This window comes from Cheilinus undulatus, linkage group 15, assembly GCF_018320785.1.
Source record: "Cheilinus undulatus linkage group 15, ASM1832078v1, whole genome shotgun sequence".
Classification (NCBI taxonomy): domain Eukaryota; kingdom Metazoa; phylum Chordata; class Actinopteri; order Labriformes; family Labridae; genus Cheilinus; species Cheilinus undulatus.
The window spans coordinates 32,424,096-32,440,901 of NC_054879.1; the positions used below are offsets into that span (position 1 = coordinate 32,424,096).

At 39.7% G+C, this 16,806-nt stretch overlaps 1 protein-coding gene across 2 annotated transcripts in view; it reads left to right on the forward strand.

The window, feature by feature from the left end:
- Window positions 1–16,806, forward strand: part of fgf14 (fibroblast growth factor 14) — a 202,018-nt gene that overhangs the window by 136,408 nt on the left and 48,804 nt on the right. For both annotated transcript variants that reach the window (XM_041807277.1, XM_041807278.1), the window contains exons 2-3: window positions 409–519; window positions 4,280–4,383. In XM_041807277.1, the coding sequence (XP_041663211.1) occupies window positions 409–519; window positions 4,280–4,383 (215 nt within the window). The remainder of the gene's footprint in view (window positions 1–408; window positions 520–4,279; window positions 4,384–16,806) is intronic.

Genomic DNA, 16,806 nt, shown 5'->3' on the forward strand with positions numbered 1-16,806 from the left:
CATACAAGTTAATCTCTCCTAAATTTAGCCGCAGCAGTGACTTATTTATTGTCGATTTATGTGGCTAATTCCAAAGTTGGGTCAGCTGAAAGGGGACAGAGCCCAGACACTCTCACATCCTGCACACTGAGGACCCGGAGAGGGTGCTGTTGGGTTCATTATTGGAGTCAGGCAACCACAGATTAATTCTCTTGCCTATAATTGGATGGCCTATCTGTATTCTAAGCGGGGCAGAGCTTATGTGCCCGGGAAAGTTGGCTTTGGGATTTGTTTGTGAACATACAACAGGAGTCACAATGTATAATTGTGTTCTAAGCCAGAAAAAAACCTTTTTTCTTTGAAATACATCTTGTTATTCTTGTGTGGCCGATTGCTAATGTTTCCCTCTCTTTTCCCTCTCTCTTGCAGATCCCCAGCTCAAGGGTATAGTGACCAGGTTATATTGCAGGCAGGGATACTACTTGCAAATGAACCCCGATGGCTCTCTTGATGGGACCAAGGATGACAGCAGTAATTCCTGTGAGTACCTTGACACTGTCTGATGGCCTTTTAGATCCAATATTTGACAGGTGTCTGGAAACATTTGAAGAATTGCTACCAGATGACTCGGTGAAATTTAAATCCGCTTTTAACAGAGAATCTAGCAATTGAGCCACTAGATATTATCATGGACGATATGTAAGAAGTGGATATGGCTGGTTTGACAAGTGGTGTAAAGTGTCCAACGCAGGGACAGAACCAGGGGCTGATCAGGGATGGGCTGGGCCCATCATGAAGTCTGGCCACCCAGGTCCTTCCCCAAAACCTGAACTATGATTGGCTATTTGCCCCATGAGAGATGCTGCTGATTTTCTATTTGGGTAATACACTGCTAGCTTTCTTTGCATTTCAGTGTAGTGCTCTCTTTTGTCAAAACTGTAATTTTCTCACTTTCAATGTCTTGTTTTAGAAAACTTTAAGACTTGAGGAGATTTAAATGTTTTCACTCTGTTTTGTGATTTTACTGTATAATTTTCAAAGTAGATGTCCAATAGATTTCACTCTTTAACACACATCTCTCATATCAAAACAAGGTTATCCCTTGGTGCACCTCTTTCCCCTCCTTCCCCAACCCTTCTCCAGAATTTTGACACAGACTGACCATTTGTAGAACTCTCCATTCACATATGCTTTGAGGAGCTGATTTAGTTCTTATTTCTTTAAAATGTTGTACACCAAAAGATGTCTCCCTTTGGTTTGAAAAGTCTTTATTACTACAGATGGTGCCCTAAAAGGGGTGGGCCATCTATCTAACATCACATGGTAACAGGTAGGGATGGGACCAATCCGATCCAATTCGGTATTGGGTCCGATATGGACGTAATTAATAGATCAGATATCTGACTGACGGGCCGATCCAAGTGACCGATCCAAATCCATCCTACAGTTTGTGGTAGACCATGAACGCACCGCAGTCTAACACGAGACAGTCTGTGTGTAACTGAGCTAGTAATAGTTAGGATGTTCGTAGCAGTATAATTACCTCGTAGATTAAACGTCAATCTATATTTAGAATAGTCAAAACTAGTCTAAAGATGAGAGAGCACAAGAAGAGTGGATGTGACGTTAGCCTGATAACGGTGTCGCTAGCGCCTTCGTTCCTCTTTGCAGATTAATATCGTGCTTTGATATTTGGCCTCTTTTCACTTCGGATGAGTAGTCATACATGAGCTTGACCCTCGACAGCCCACATACCACTTAATTTCCATTTACTCCTTTTGGAAAACTGTCGCTAACTGCCGTTAGCTGTTAGCCACCAACAAGCTACTGATTGTTGACATCGGGTGAAGGGTCAGAGAGGAAGGCTGCGGCCATTAACTGAAACTACAGCGGTCTCTAGTGGCGGGAGGTCCGTTACAGTTTAAAAGAGCATCATATAGACAGGGATTTCAAGCATGTGTTCATTAAAAATGATAGGTAATTAGTTTAACCAACTAGTAAATCCATGTTTAGTAGTAGTTCAAATAAATTTGTTTGGAATACATTTAAATTCAATTCATTTTTGTATTTTTTTTTTTTTTTTTTTTGCTTTTTAATAAGAGGAGCTGGGGGGTTTACTTCAGCTTCATGTAACGTCACACATTATACCAACAACTATAATAGTTGTAAAAAACTATATATATATCGGAATCAGTATCGGTATCAGCACATATTTATCGGAATCGGATCAGAACTGAAAAAAGTGGATCAGTGCATCCCTAGTAAAAGGGCTAATGAGTAAGGGAAGGGGAATTGTTAAAGCAAAAAAAAAGGCTGAAAAATCATGTTTTAGCCTCTGAGTAAAAGTTTAACAAGCTGAAGAAAGCACCATCTTGTTATTGTGAACACAGAGCTCAGATCAACAAACCCAGGGGGATTTTTACATTAAGGACTTTAGAAGGGCTTTGGTAAGAGAGATGGCCAAGAACCAAATGGTCACTCTGACTGAGCTCCAGAGATCCTGTTTAGAGATTGGACAAAGTTCCAGAAGGACAACCATCACTGTAGACCTCCACCAATCTGGGCTTTATAGCAGAGTGGCTGGGCAGAAGCCTCTCCTCAGTGCAGAACACATGAAAGCCTGCTTGGCCTTCATTTGAAGTTTTTGCAAAATCTAAGAGGGCTTTCATGTGTTTTACACTAAGAAGAGGTTTCCATCTAGCTGCTCTGCCATAAGCCCATATATATTGTTTGTTAATTTACTTAAGTGTTCAAATTCTGTTTTCACTTTTTCATTATAGAGTACTGAGTGTAGATTAATGAGAATGAAAATGATTTTTTTTTCTGTACCATTGACTGCATACACTGTATGCATGTGTGCATACAGACTTCCCACTGCCCCCCGTGTAAGTCAGCACCTCTGTTATAGCACCCTTGTGATCTGCCGCTAACAAAGGCCCTTTTTCCTCTTGTGTATGCTAATTTTATGCATGTTCTTGATTACGAGTTTCAAACCTTTTCACTACAGCATTAAGTTTATGTTAAAACCATAGTTTGATTTAGAGTAGTTAAAAAGATAATAAAGCAGAATATGATTAGGACTTGGCTGTCTGTTATGTACAACCACTGCCTTTACCAGGATACTGATGTAACAGTTGGTAGCCACTATCTCCTCCAATAATGGTCAGTTATGTTTAAAGTTCATTAACCAACAGAGGTTGATGTCCCGCTGGCTATATCTACTTCTTGTATAAAGTCTATAGAACCAGTGAAGTTCTAATGAAGAAATTTTTATTTTAAGTGACAAGCTAACTTCCCAGTCTAGACCTTACTCCTAGGGAAAGGATTTAGCAATCTTCCTGTCTGGTTTCTTTAACCTCCAGGCCAATACCTCCCCTTATTTTCAGCCTTTAGAGCACAAAAGTCCTCTTACAGCTTTATCTTCCTCTCAGACTGAAAGTGGACCAAGAAACAGTAGGCTTAACAGGAAGAAAAGGGTATTATTAGCTTGTTCTGGCACGGCTCCTCCAGCGCTCCAGGCTAGGTGGTTAATTTGATTCCAGTCGCTCACTGCTAACTCTATCCTGACACTTACTCCTGTCAGCATGAGGAGCTGTGGCACATGGGCTGGGGGGGGGCTTATTGAAACAGTTGGCAATCATATAGAGCACATAAATGTTGTATCTTTTAATCTCTGAAATTATGTCAAGTGTTGGTGCTGGGTGCTAAACAGGAGTTTTATGGTTTTTAAATTGGCCAAAAGCCACCGAAAATAACAATGATGACACATTAGTTCTCTCAACCTTCCCCCAGGCTCCAAAACCGCCAATACCAATTACTTACAGGGCCAGCTGAGGCCATTTGGTGCCTTTAAGTCTCCAATATACACACTTAATGTCACAGCCAGGCCAGCCCTCTTGTTTCCCACCAGTACAACCAATAGCCATTACCTTACAGGCCCAAGGAGTCTGCTACAACAACAAAAGGGGCTAATAAATCCGCCACGCATCACTGGTGGCTTCAATTACATCCAGTCTTCAGGTAGCTGCAGCTATGCTAGGCTAGTCACGTTTACCAACCATATTGTGGTTCATCTTCAGAGATTACCAACAGCTAGCTGTTGCATTAGCCGTGCTAAGTGAAGCAGCAATAATGGACAGCTTGCATTTGGATGATGAATTACATGAGAGATTATTGCTTTTGCTTCTTTTTTTCTAATGTATGTAATGTTCCCTTCATCGTTAGATCTCTCAATGGTAATTATGTTTAGTAATATTTTGATGAATGCATTCGTTTGCTTTCCCTTCTGTGTGTTTTCCAGCTTTGTTCAACCTTATTCCTGTGGGCCTCAGAGTTGTCGCCATTCAGTCCGTGAAGACAGGGTTATACATCGCCATGAACGGGGAGGGCCATCTGTACACATCAGTAAGCACTGTTATTTCTTTGACTTTGGTGTTTAGATATCTCAAAATTGTTCGTCTAAATCTCTATGGCATACAAAACCTATACAACGTCCATGCATTAAACCTTATCTCACATTTCTAAATACAACTGAAGGCATTTTTGTGGCTTTTTTTTTTTTTTACACAATACAGAGATTCATGAGCAGGTGAAGATAAATACATCAATTTTTCATGACACACAAGACACCATTTCCAGTAAGAGTCCCTGAACATGCCTCAGATATTTACCGCATTTGCACCAGGATATTTGCATTCCACTGAAGGTTAGGGATCCCATTAAGCAGAAATACTTGCATGCAGGCTTCAATTCATCAGGTTAAATCCTCCCCTGAGTTTTCATTCCATATGAAAAACCGTTTACACTCTGTGACATAATTCAGCGAGTACACATATTTTGCTTTCCTCGCTTTGGATCTGCTTTCATGCTGTTATATTACTGAGTATCAATCGATCAGTCTAGGGAATTGCCTTGATGCTGTGACGTATGTTTAGCATGACATTTACCTGAAGTAAATGAAATGCAGAGCTGTTTATGCCAGCTTTTTTTAAAGCCACCTACTGCTCCTCTCTTCAAAATAAAACCATGCTTCTACAGGTGAGACAGCCAAGGTAATAAGACCTCGCTCGGCTCAGACAGAGCTCCACTCTCACTCCTCCACTCTGTCCTCTCCCCCGTCACTCAGATCGATCAGCAGGAGGAACATCGGGGAGAAGAGCTCCTCTCCCAGACAGGAGTATCTGTCAGAATCACTGTCTCTCCTCCCCTCCGCTGTCCTCATGTTCCTAATCCTCCAAGCGCAGAGCCTGAATCACCATCTTATTCTTCATTCATTACCTCAGGAGGTTTAGAGGAGCTCCTTCTCTTACTGTACACCATGCTTGTATTCACTGGAATTCTCTAATACTTAATCACTGCTTGACTTAAGCCATGAAATGAATTCATTTTAGGAGGATTGACCCAGAAGCCTATGGATTTTGTTAAGGGACTGCATGGCAGGGATTTTGAATTAATGTATTCTATGGGTGCTCTATGCTGCTTACTACACAGAGACCTAATTTGCACAATTTGTTGATTGCACACAATAGTTTTCCTGTGCAGAAACAATATCCAGCACAACTGATCATGGCGGCGTACCAGGAAATGTTGGAAAAATCAGCCAGTTAATCATCCAGTTGCAATTCGTTTTATATGAAAAACCCCATAGGTGTATAACATCACTGTCAAGGAAGTCACAGCAAAAATCTCAGAAAATATTTCTGATACACAGACTAAAACAGTTCTCATAAAAGCATGTTGGGTCATGACAAACATAACAAGGAAAAAGGACAATATTTTCCAGTAATATCAAAAGTAAGGAAGTAAGGGTTTCAACTAATAAATCAGGAATAAATATAGTCAGAAGCAATAAATACATAAATCATTCTTTCTTTCTACAATCAAAGCGGACAGGGAGCAGTGACAGATTTGGTCATCTCTCAAACAGAAGGTTGAGGGTTTGATCCCAAGCTCCTGTAATTTACTTGGGGAAGTCACTAAATCCAAGTGCTTCCACTTCTAAGTCAGCCTTGTGTGAATGGATTAGCACTGATGGTCAGTAAGGCACCTTGTGTAGCAGTCTCTGTTTATAAATGTGGATGTAAATTCAGTGCTTCATTTATAATCACTCCAAGTCAAGTCAGGTTAACCATCTGAGACCAGTGTCCTCAACGACAAGAAAAGGTACAGGTTATTAAAAATTAAATAACTTTTGAACAATAAATTGTAGCCTCTTATTTTTTCCCCATTGAAGCTAGGCATTTAGCCGTTCCAGTGACAGTATCCATGCCTCCATAGCTCTTACAGAAGCTCTTCTAGCCAGCCTGGAACTTGGGTGACCTACTGGGGTATTTAAAAATTAAATCCACACCAGTATATCCGATATTGAATGTCTTTTTTTAATCAAATTTTAAATCCATTTTAGATGTATTTGCCACTAGCCTTGCATGCTGACAGCCATGTTGTCCCACAATGCTTTGTGACGGGCTGACAACCAATGGCAGGCTGTTCCATCGCTGTATCATGCTTTGATAAACTGTGCATCTTTGACTGTGCAAATCCAGGCTGTGACGACCTGAATAGGAGCAAAAGACGGACAGAGAGCCTGTGATGTAGCCCTCTGTGTCACTGCAGACAGGAACTGCTTTGAATAATGGCATTAATACAGGGAATATAGAAAAACTCAAGGAAATTTTTGTAAATATGTGAATATTTTAAAGAACTTTTGCCACAGAATGTTTTTTTTTTTGGTCCTCAAGAGATTAGACAATAAGTTTGTGTAAAAAAAGTGTTTGTCATTATTGTTCACTGTGTGTCACACATGAAAAACTTTAAGTTTAATTTTTCATTTAGTTTTTTCCTCTTGTCTTTATAGTCCTAAACCTTTTTAGATTCAAGTGAAATTACTGTAGCACACATATTCATAAGGCCCAGGTTAACCTGAAAAATAAAGATGTTCAGAGCTTGACGGTGCACCACATGATTGATGTTTTACAAGTCCAGGCGAGACAAAATTGTTAAAATAGCTTAGGGTTTGAAAGGTTAAAGAAATATTTAGTTTTTGAAATTGGGTTAAATAAGATACTTGATGATAATAGTGGCATTAGCCCCCAGCAATGCTGGCTCAATTGTACACTATATAGAGAAATGGACCCAGAAAGCCTCTGTATTTGGTACTATTTTGCAATGCAAGGTTCAGCTTCTACTGCCTCAGAATATCTTTTTCTTTTTTTTTAAACTATTATTTTTTAGGCTTGTGCTTTTATTAAGCTAGAAAAGCTGAGGAAATATTGGGGGCATGCACCAAATACCGCCAAGACCAAGAATCAATCCCACAACCAGTGTGTCCAGGATTATAGCCTCTGTATATGGGCTCCTGCCCTACCACTGAGCTAAACTAGCGCCCCTACCTCAGCAATCTGAACAGTATTTTGGGTTTTCAGGCTTTGTCAGATGAAAAACAACTAATCTATAACAATAATCTGAAACAACACTAAGATGAGTAGTTTTAACTAAAAAGAAACCCTTTTTGAGTTGATATGCTGTTGAAATTGATTTAGAATGGTTCAGAGAAGCGAGTTGCATCTTGTTAGTCATAGATACTTCTCCAAGTATACAACATGAAAGAAGTAGCTGGCTGTAATTAAGTGAGTAGTTGGCTGTTTAGCTGACAGCTGGTGCTTGTGAAAGGCCCTGGGCCTCTGTACATGGGGTGCTTGCACTTGCTGAGTTGACCAGCTTTGTTTTTGTTTCTCTTGTAAGCTAATGGTTCCTAACCTTGCAAAGCAGATGGGTTCGTCCGTTTCTGTGTTTCTCACTAGCAAATCCGTCTTGCAAAGCTCTCACCTGAACAGACTGGGCCCTGTAAGAAAGTGACAGGACCAATCAGGAGTAAGAGGCAGTACTTCTGGGTGTAACGGAGTTGTCACGTAAGCAAGCAACGACAAGAGGCAGTTATGGTGGAAGAGATTAGTGTGGATGCTGCTATAGTGTCAGTTTTATCAGAAGTTAAAAGAAGAACAAAAAAAATCAATGAGTTCTTTTCTTTCTTTCAGAAACAATGTTTTTGCCCTTCTCCCGACTAGGCAAGAGTCTAATTGCTAGTGTTTTGTTGCTCTGATTGGCCCGTAAAGATGTGACAGACAGAACGTTCATCCAAGTTTTTTTTTCAAAGGCTCTGCCCTTTCCCTGACAGAGTCTATGGGAGGTTTTCCAGATGGATGTGTGAAGCAAATCCATCTGGCGTGTCAGATTAAATGGCTCTTGCTTAAAAAAAAACAGCTGACCAGCAGACCTCCTTCAAAGCTGTTAAACTCTGCTAACTGACATTCAAACTTTCCTCCTTTTCTGCCGAAGTGCCTCTAATGAGAATAACTTGCTCCAAACTCCAAACCCGTATTACAAGTACGTATGTTTGTGATGTTGTCCACTAGTAGATGATGGACATGTTTCGTCTTGTCATAAGTGCTGTAAAGTGGGCCTTGTTGCTCAATGCAGCATCTTCTTTTAGCACCATTTACTGAGCTCTCCTCTTCATACATCTCTCTTTGCTCCATTTGCAGCTTATTTCGGTGCTAATGGAGGTTCTGGTCAGACCTCAACTTTACAGCCACCCACACAAAGGTTTCTCTCCTTTTTTTTTCTTCCATAGCGTGCAAATTACTCGGTAATGGCAGCCTTGTGAGATGTTCCTCAACCCCTTCCTTCTTTTCTTTTCTTCCTCCTCTCTCCTCCTCAAGGTATAACTATTCCTCCCATTAGCACTCTGCTCCTTCACTAGCCAGATGTCAACCTTCTCTACCCATTATTTTGTATTTGATTACAGTGCACTTACATTTTCAGAAAGTACTTTGAAGGTTGCATTAACACAGAACAACATGTTGCTCTGAAGCGGGTTAAGAACATGGCGTATAGAGGAAAACTACCTGTTTTTATGGACTGAAAGTATTTTTCCCACCATTTCAGCAGAGCTAGGCCATTTTTATTAGCCAGGATCCACTTGGTCAGTTTTTCTTTCACCATATTAAATTAATTACCCAAGCTTTCACAGCAATGACGTACTTTGAAAATGAATGACACACATTTTTTTTTACAGATTAAGTGAATGAAAAAGGAAGGTCCCACTCTTTCAGGAAAAATAGATGGAAAGCCCATTCAAGGCCGCTGGTAGTGCATCATAATCTTTTGTGCAAGGAACCCAAAGGCGCAGCGAGCAGCTCGAATGACAGAGATAGCATCAAAGTGAGTGTGCAGCCAGGCACAAAGGACACACTGTGGAATAAAGGAGAGTTCAATCATCTCGCCCCCTTTTTAATCTGCTCCTTTTGTATCTCAGCCAATAAACTTCTGGCTAATTTTTCCTACAGGCTGCTCCCTGGATCAGGCACTCCTTCTGAAATGTAATAAGGAGGGAAAGGAATTCTCTTAGCTTGTCGGAGGCGGTAGCGGAAACAGGACTTGTTTAAGTCTCTAGATAACTGTAATAGAGCTCGTTATGCAAAAACAGACAAATTCAAACGAGATAAAACTTAAAAAAGCTTAATTATTCCACAGAGACTGTCGTATTAAATCCCTAAAAGCAAACAGGGAAGTGTTGGATTGTGTACTTTTGTTACACATGATGAAATGATGGTGCCAGAGAATGCAACTCCCTATAGTGCTGGTTTTGTTGCTGTTTTTCTTTCCTGCTTCATACATCCTCTAACCATCTCTCAAGTGGAAAAGGTTGGGCATTTCATGGTCGGCTGCTTTTCTTTAGAGCTAGTTCCCCTCTTTCCCTCACATCGCTGGAGTCTCTCACTGCAGCCTGTCTTTATCAGGAGTCTGCACTTGTTAGTGCTACCTTTCATGATTGTCAAATTGACTTGCCACATCACTTGAGTGGTCCCTTTCTCAAAATGAAATCCTTGAGAGCAATCTGGTGGCTTTAGCTTCACTTGTTAGCAGCTGTATCGCCAGAACACTCAGGGCCTCTGTTTCCTGTAGTGTTGCATTCAAGCTGTATGAAAAGTGGAAGATGTTGGATATGAGGGCTCCCTCAGCTTGCATCAGTATGAAAATGAAAATATACAGAGGCTGTGTGCAGGGAGGGTTGGAAAAGAGCAGCTTATTCAGGAATCATTGGTGTGAAACCAACAGAGTCCATTGAGAAGGCTAAAGACTCCAGGGTTTGGGAGCTTGATGTTCCCCGCCAACATTTTTATTCATCCTTAAACCTCTGAAGCCATTTCAAAATACTGCCCTATGATATTTAACCTATCAGGGCAACCCTCCCGCTGATGCTCTTTGCTCCTTCACTTTCATCTTTGGGTGTCTTGCAAAGACTTGACATTTCATGGGTGGAGAATCCAGTTCACCTGATATTCAAATGACCTTTTAATGTCAGATCACAAGTACTAGGTTTTATTAAATGTCCAGATATTTGGCTAGGAATAATAAAATCCAGACATGAGATCAAATTTAACATCTTATTAAGAATCCCATCAAACCTGAGTGAAAATTAACATTCATAACTATGAAAAAATAGCGCATAACATCTTATTTTGATGCGAAGACATTTCTCTCCAGTCCGCGTAGGTTTGGCAGTTCACATTTTGACTGGCATTGCCATGGTTTTGTTGGTTTTGATTGACATCTCTCCAGCTCTGTATTCAACAATGTGATGCATATGACAGCCAGTATGATGCAGTCATACAAGTCAGAGTTTTCTGACTCAGATTCACAGGAGAAAGCAGAGGTCCTACCAGAAAATCTCTCATTAGAAGTACTCACTAATTTGTGATAATGTAAATCTGTCTTTCCAAATTAGCAGTCAACAGAGTTATTTTATCTATAAATACATCAATTCCAAACACAAAGCTAGAACATTTACTCTTAATTGACTACGTTTGGATTCAAAGAAACTGTTAAGACTTTATAAATGTTTACTTTCAGTTAGATAGGAAATTACATTGTATGTAAAGAGGCTGACTTACAAGGCTAAATTACAAAATGACGATGTGTGGCATACCAAGTTTTATCTTTCTCAAGATTCAAGATAAAATAGGATGTTTATTGGCATTTCTAATGTCTGGAACATTTTGTGGGTGTTTAAAAGCTAAAAAATTAAATATAGTGGACAGTTTAAAAAAATTGCAAAACAAAATATGTTATATAAATGTAAAGAGTGAGCAGGAAGAGAAATAACGGCAGTAAAGTAATATAAATGAAGAACAATATACATCACAATAATTATGCACAATATTATCCGCCTGATATCAGTATCGGCAGATATCAGAATTTTTTCTGATGTATTAAACCGCTGTTTTGGCTGTGAATGTCAGTACATATTGACTGTAACTGACTTTTTGCGATTTGTACTAATAAGTTTGTAAGATTTTAGCCTGAATCAACAGACCTACACCAGATGAGGTCTTTTTCTTTGTTCGTTCTCAGTCTTTTAACTTTAACGTGTGTTTTAAGTACTCAAGTTTGTTTCTTTGTTCATCCTTTTACATTAAAATGAGTTCAAAGGAGTGAAGTATTGGGTCTGAAATACATATTTTAATATCGATATTGACTAAAATTGATCTGTTGAAATCAGCATACCGGATGATGATAAAAAAAAGTGCATCCCTACATCATAATGTATATAGAAATATATGAATACAAATGTCTGTATAGAGAGGCAAGTATTGTGGATGGGGTTGCATTGCAGTCCATTTAAAGGTTTAGTTTACACCGACCATTTAACATATGTGTTAAGTCATCATGGTATCTTAACACACATGGTATCTTAACATGTGTGTTAAGATACCATGATGACTTCACTGTGTGTTATTATAACATCTACAGTGACAATCTGCAATTGGAATTCCCACTTACCTACCACATATGCAAATAACAATCCATGCATTATAGTAAAGTTATAAGCAATACAAATGAGTGAGGTGAATTAGCCAGGGGCCAAGAGGCTAATAGCATCTCTTTAACAGCTTTTCTCCCTCATTTTCTCATGAACATACTTTTAAGGAAACTGTGACATGCTACTAAGCAAAAAACCGTAAGGTGTGTTGGTGAGAGTAAATTTAAATTTCACTAAAGATGAGATGTTACAATTAAAGAGTGATATCATGTTGCATTGGCCAGATCTTATTCAATAACAGGAGGAGGTGCCTGTTTGAGAGCAGATTTCCTTTTTTTTTTTACAATTTTTGTTTTTTTAAAGACAAAATGTTCAAAGAAACTCAAAAGCTCAGCTGTTATTACGGAGTCAAAAGATCCTTATTTTGAACAGCCAAAATTCCCATGAGTTATGCTGGACAGACATAGAACCATGCTATTTGTTTAGAGGTGGACTTCTACCTCACTGGACAGGATTTCCTCTAGCATCCAAATCTTCATCAAGGAGGCAGCTTGAGTTCTGAACTGAATTGCAAGTCCTCTTTTTGTTGTCAGGTATTTCATTTTGTGAGGGAGCATGGACAAATTTACCAGCCCAGTGTGACATGATCATGGATGCTAAGAAAGAGGAAAATCAAGATAAGTATAATGAACTTGACACAGCTATTTTAATTTACTGTAAAGCATATAGAAAGACTAACAGGGACTAAAAGGAATGTGACACTTTCTTCACATGACAACATATGTGCACAAGCAGACATATGGCTATGTATGGTAAAGCTACATACGGCTTTGTAGCCTAACAGATGGCTTGGTGTGAACATGTTCATTGGTGTTTGATTGCAAGCCTCTCATAATGAGAGCAACATTTTTCACAGTTTGATGTTTTGTGTGGCTTGATAAAGAATGAAGGCGGAGCATCAATGGCAGCCAGGTTTTAATTGCTGCAGATAGAGGAGTTATGATGTGAAGAAACTACAGCTTTAAGGGAAACTTTTACCTATTTCTTTGCTTGCAGCAACAGATTCAACAAGGTTGAATGATGAGAAAGCATGACAACCACTTGTAGAAATCAAGAGACAGTATTCTCTAAGAGCAGAGAACTGTGACCGTGATATTCTCACATTCCTACAGATGTCTCCTACCTATAGTAATTACTTAGATGATTTTGCCTCCAGAGCAGTGTCAGGCTCCGAGTCGAGGCGGGGGGAGCCTCATTATTTCCAAAGCGTTGCTCTCTCCTGCCTTTAATGCAGTGTCAGAGCAAGAGAGGGGTGCTGGTCAGAAGAGCTGGAAGGAGAGCAGCTTCATGCATTAATGAACAACAAGGTCGGAGGTAGGCGTCAAAGCTGAACCGGTGAACTGTTGGTCGGGGCCAACAGAAGCTAAGAATAGACCGAGCAGTCCTTCAGCTTTTTGATATCATTGCTGTTATTTATGGCTTTCTAATGGTGGGACTCTCATGGCTTTTTAGAAAACCTTAAAGGTTGGAAAACACAAATTGGTGGTACTTGTCAGACACTTTTCTCCTCCAGGGGTGTTTCATTATGTACAATGGACATCCAGACAGCACCCAGTGGTTTATCTTCTGCTTTTATTAAGCCACTGGTTCATTCTTTGGCTGTAGGTATGTTGGTTTTTTGATGAAATTACCATAATTTAGACACTTCTTTATTTATCCATGAGGGAAATTATGCTACTCTAACATGCGCTGAAATGCAAGCCCTTGCACACACAGGATCCCGTAGCCAGACACTAATGGAGGGGTGCAAGAGTAAGGTGCTGCACTTGAGAGAGTGCCTGGTTGAAGACTACCTCTGCAGTGCTCAGCTGGCATCTTTCAAATTACGAGCCCAATTCCCAAACTTGGCCAGTAAAGGCACTTCAGCCAGACTCAAACCATTTCCCAACTTGTTCCACCTTCAAACCCAAGTCCCTACAGGCTGGACCACTGCTGCCCCAAATCAGGTGCAAAGAAGTAGACTCAATATGGAGCTGCGATTTGCTTTCAGGATAAGCATTCTCCTCCATTAACCATTGTCAGTGACTGTGGAGCTAGATGGATTGGAAGATGCCCATTTGGCACAACTAGAAGCCTACATGCTGAATCATTAGGAGGTGAAGGAGTTTAACATTGTGTTGCCTTCACAATGATATTCGGTAGCTGTGATAGATGAGTGGTGTTGTATGGACTAAAGAAGCTAAGGGATGGTGTGGAGCATTACACAGCTTGCCGAACCACATTTGGAGGGAATGTTGAAGAACTAAAGATTTAATCCTGAGCTTGAGTGGGGACTGACCATAAACTGTGAACCATGGACATAGTCTCAGTGTTGTTAGTCATTGGTTTTGATGCCCATATTAGAAATGTCCCAAACTCTTGATTGACTTAGCTATTAAAGGGTTAAGCAGAGGTGGTCTTTAAGCTTCTGGCTGCTTTGAACCAGGCTGTAGACATGTTCCTTTCTGCTGGTATGGCTGTTATTGGTATGTGCAAGACTTTTGTAAGCCTCAGGTGGAGACTTGAGGAGCAGAGGTTTTTTACACTTCTGTTTTAGTTTTCAACAAGCCCTATTTTGATGGTATGCAATCTATTGTGCATGGTGCATGGTGACTCGGGTCACATTGGTCGACATTTTTGCTATCCCTGTGCATAAACTGAAAAAGCCAGAAGCAGATAGGGAAGAGTTTGGATTGAGTGGTCTGATTTACATGAATGTGTTCTGGAAGCGACCTGAGTGAAACCAATCAAAACATGCTGGCTTATTGTTTTTTTCCATGACGAATCCTAGTGTTTAGTTTTTAACATACTGAAATCCAGCCAGATCTTGTCACTTTTCTTCTTTCATTGAGCCACTGAACAAAAAGAATGGACACAGGACACTGCTTGATGTATGTTTAGGATTTAAGGTATATTTCACTGAAGGATTCCCACAGCATCAGAAATGATAAAAAAAGATAGGACTAAAGTTCTGCATGAGGAATAAAAGTGTTATTTTATTTATTATTAAAATCCAAGACATACCCATACCATCGATTAATCTTCTGTGTGCTCAACATCACATGAAAAGAGGCTGTAAACATTTTTGAACTCTTTTTCTATGCTGGTGCATTGTGAACTCCCCAATATATGTCCATCTTTCTAAAGTGTCCTCTAAGTATCATACAGCACCACAAACTTCAAACTATAAATCAAGTTTAGGTGGTTTTCTGTGTCCTCAAGAAAAGAACTTGCCAGCTTTGCGCCCAACCATTACTCACTGTAGACAACACACCAATGAATGCTAACGGGAGCACAAGTTTATTTTCTATTCAAATATTTCTCGCACGGTGTAAAAATTACAACTTTGTCAGGTAGAAAATGGGGAAGAAAGCTGTGCTGTACCACAAAAAACTTTGTGCTTGGCCTACCATAGAGTCATAGATGCTTAAACTTCAAAATATCTCAGAAACACGCAAGATGTGCAGTTGAGCTGGGTCTAAAGTTTCCTGGCAAACAGCTGCATCCTGTCCATCTGTTAATCAACTCTATAAAAAATATACATCATTCTCACCCATAATACAATCAAGTTGATTAATAAAAAATGCAATCCAAGCATCTATTTAACCAAGCAGTCATTCTTATTTGTGCTGTGAAAATACTGTTCAGTATAGGACCTAATGTGAATTCCATGGCTTTTGCAATGAGCCTCAAGTGGCCACTCCAGGGACTGCATTTTTATTTTTGGTACTTCCGGACTGGCTTTATTCTTCATCCCCTTAGGATGCCACTCAGGAGTTACCCACCATGATGCAGGGAGTCCTCCACAGTCTGTTTCTCCTTCACCTGTGGGGATTATGCCTCTCTGAACAATAAATCATAAATACACCACACGCCTGATTTGTCCTCTATCTCTTTCCAGGTCATCAACTAAAGGTCTATTAATACCACATCTCCCCACCATTCCTCAATCACTCTGTTATTCCCCTGTTTATTTAAAGGCAATTAAGAGCTGGAAAGTGCAGCTGTGTTCTGAATCACTGGTTTACATGACACATATTTATGATCAGCAGCAGTAAAGCAATGGAATGTGTTTGGAGGAATGTAAGGACAAGTATAATAGATCATGAAATGTCAACACTCTGAGACCATAATTTTACAATTAACATGCCAAGTTTGAGTAATTTATACAAAGCAGCAGGGAGGCTTTTAAATTCAAATCAGATGTTTTCCTGTGAAGCTCATTACATCATCTTCCCCTTTCATCATGCGTGCATCCCGCAAATGAATTTCAGTGAGACTTCTGCAAACTTTCCTCCAGTAGTCCCCATGGATTTGTACTGTATAGTTTATAGAGCAGGCAGTTGGTTCAGACAGTGCACTGAAAGCGTGCTTGCATTAGCTGATTGGCATCAGCAGGTTCTTTCATTCTTCACTATCAGTGCCTCATTTGTTAGCTTCTTGGCTAGCAGTGAAATACAGATCAATCATACTTTATATTTACTTTACAATCAACTTTTCAAAGTGAGTTCTTGGCTGAATCTCCCATGCCAATTTGTTTGCTGATGCATCGTCTTTTTGCACTCGTAGGTGATTTGATTTGATTTGATTATCCTGTACTAGTATTTGTTTTGAAGGGTGGATTTATCTCAAAGTAAATTTTTTTGCTGCAGATTGCTTTTACAGAAAAGATGATTTATCTGAAGACATCTTTGATTCATTTTGGGCAAAACAATCAAAAAAGATCCAGGTTATTATGCAGAGTTTTAACCACGATCTTTGTAAACCATGGCCGTTGTTTCCAAAGCAGAGTTTAATCTACTCAATTACAGTGAGCTATGCAAACAATAATCGTTTATACGAATAAAGACAAAAGTTAATGAGACACGATTTCTTTTCTGTGCCGGGCTGTAAACGTGTATTTCTGCTGTAAATGTGGAAATATTTGCATGGCTGTTAATAGAACTCAGGAGACTTTGGGAAAAAGC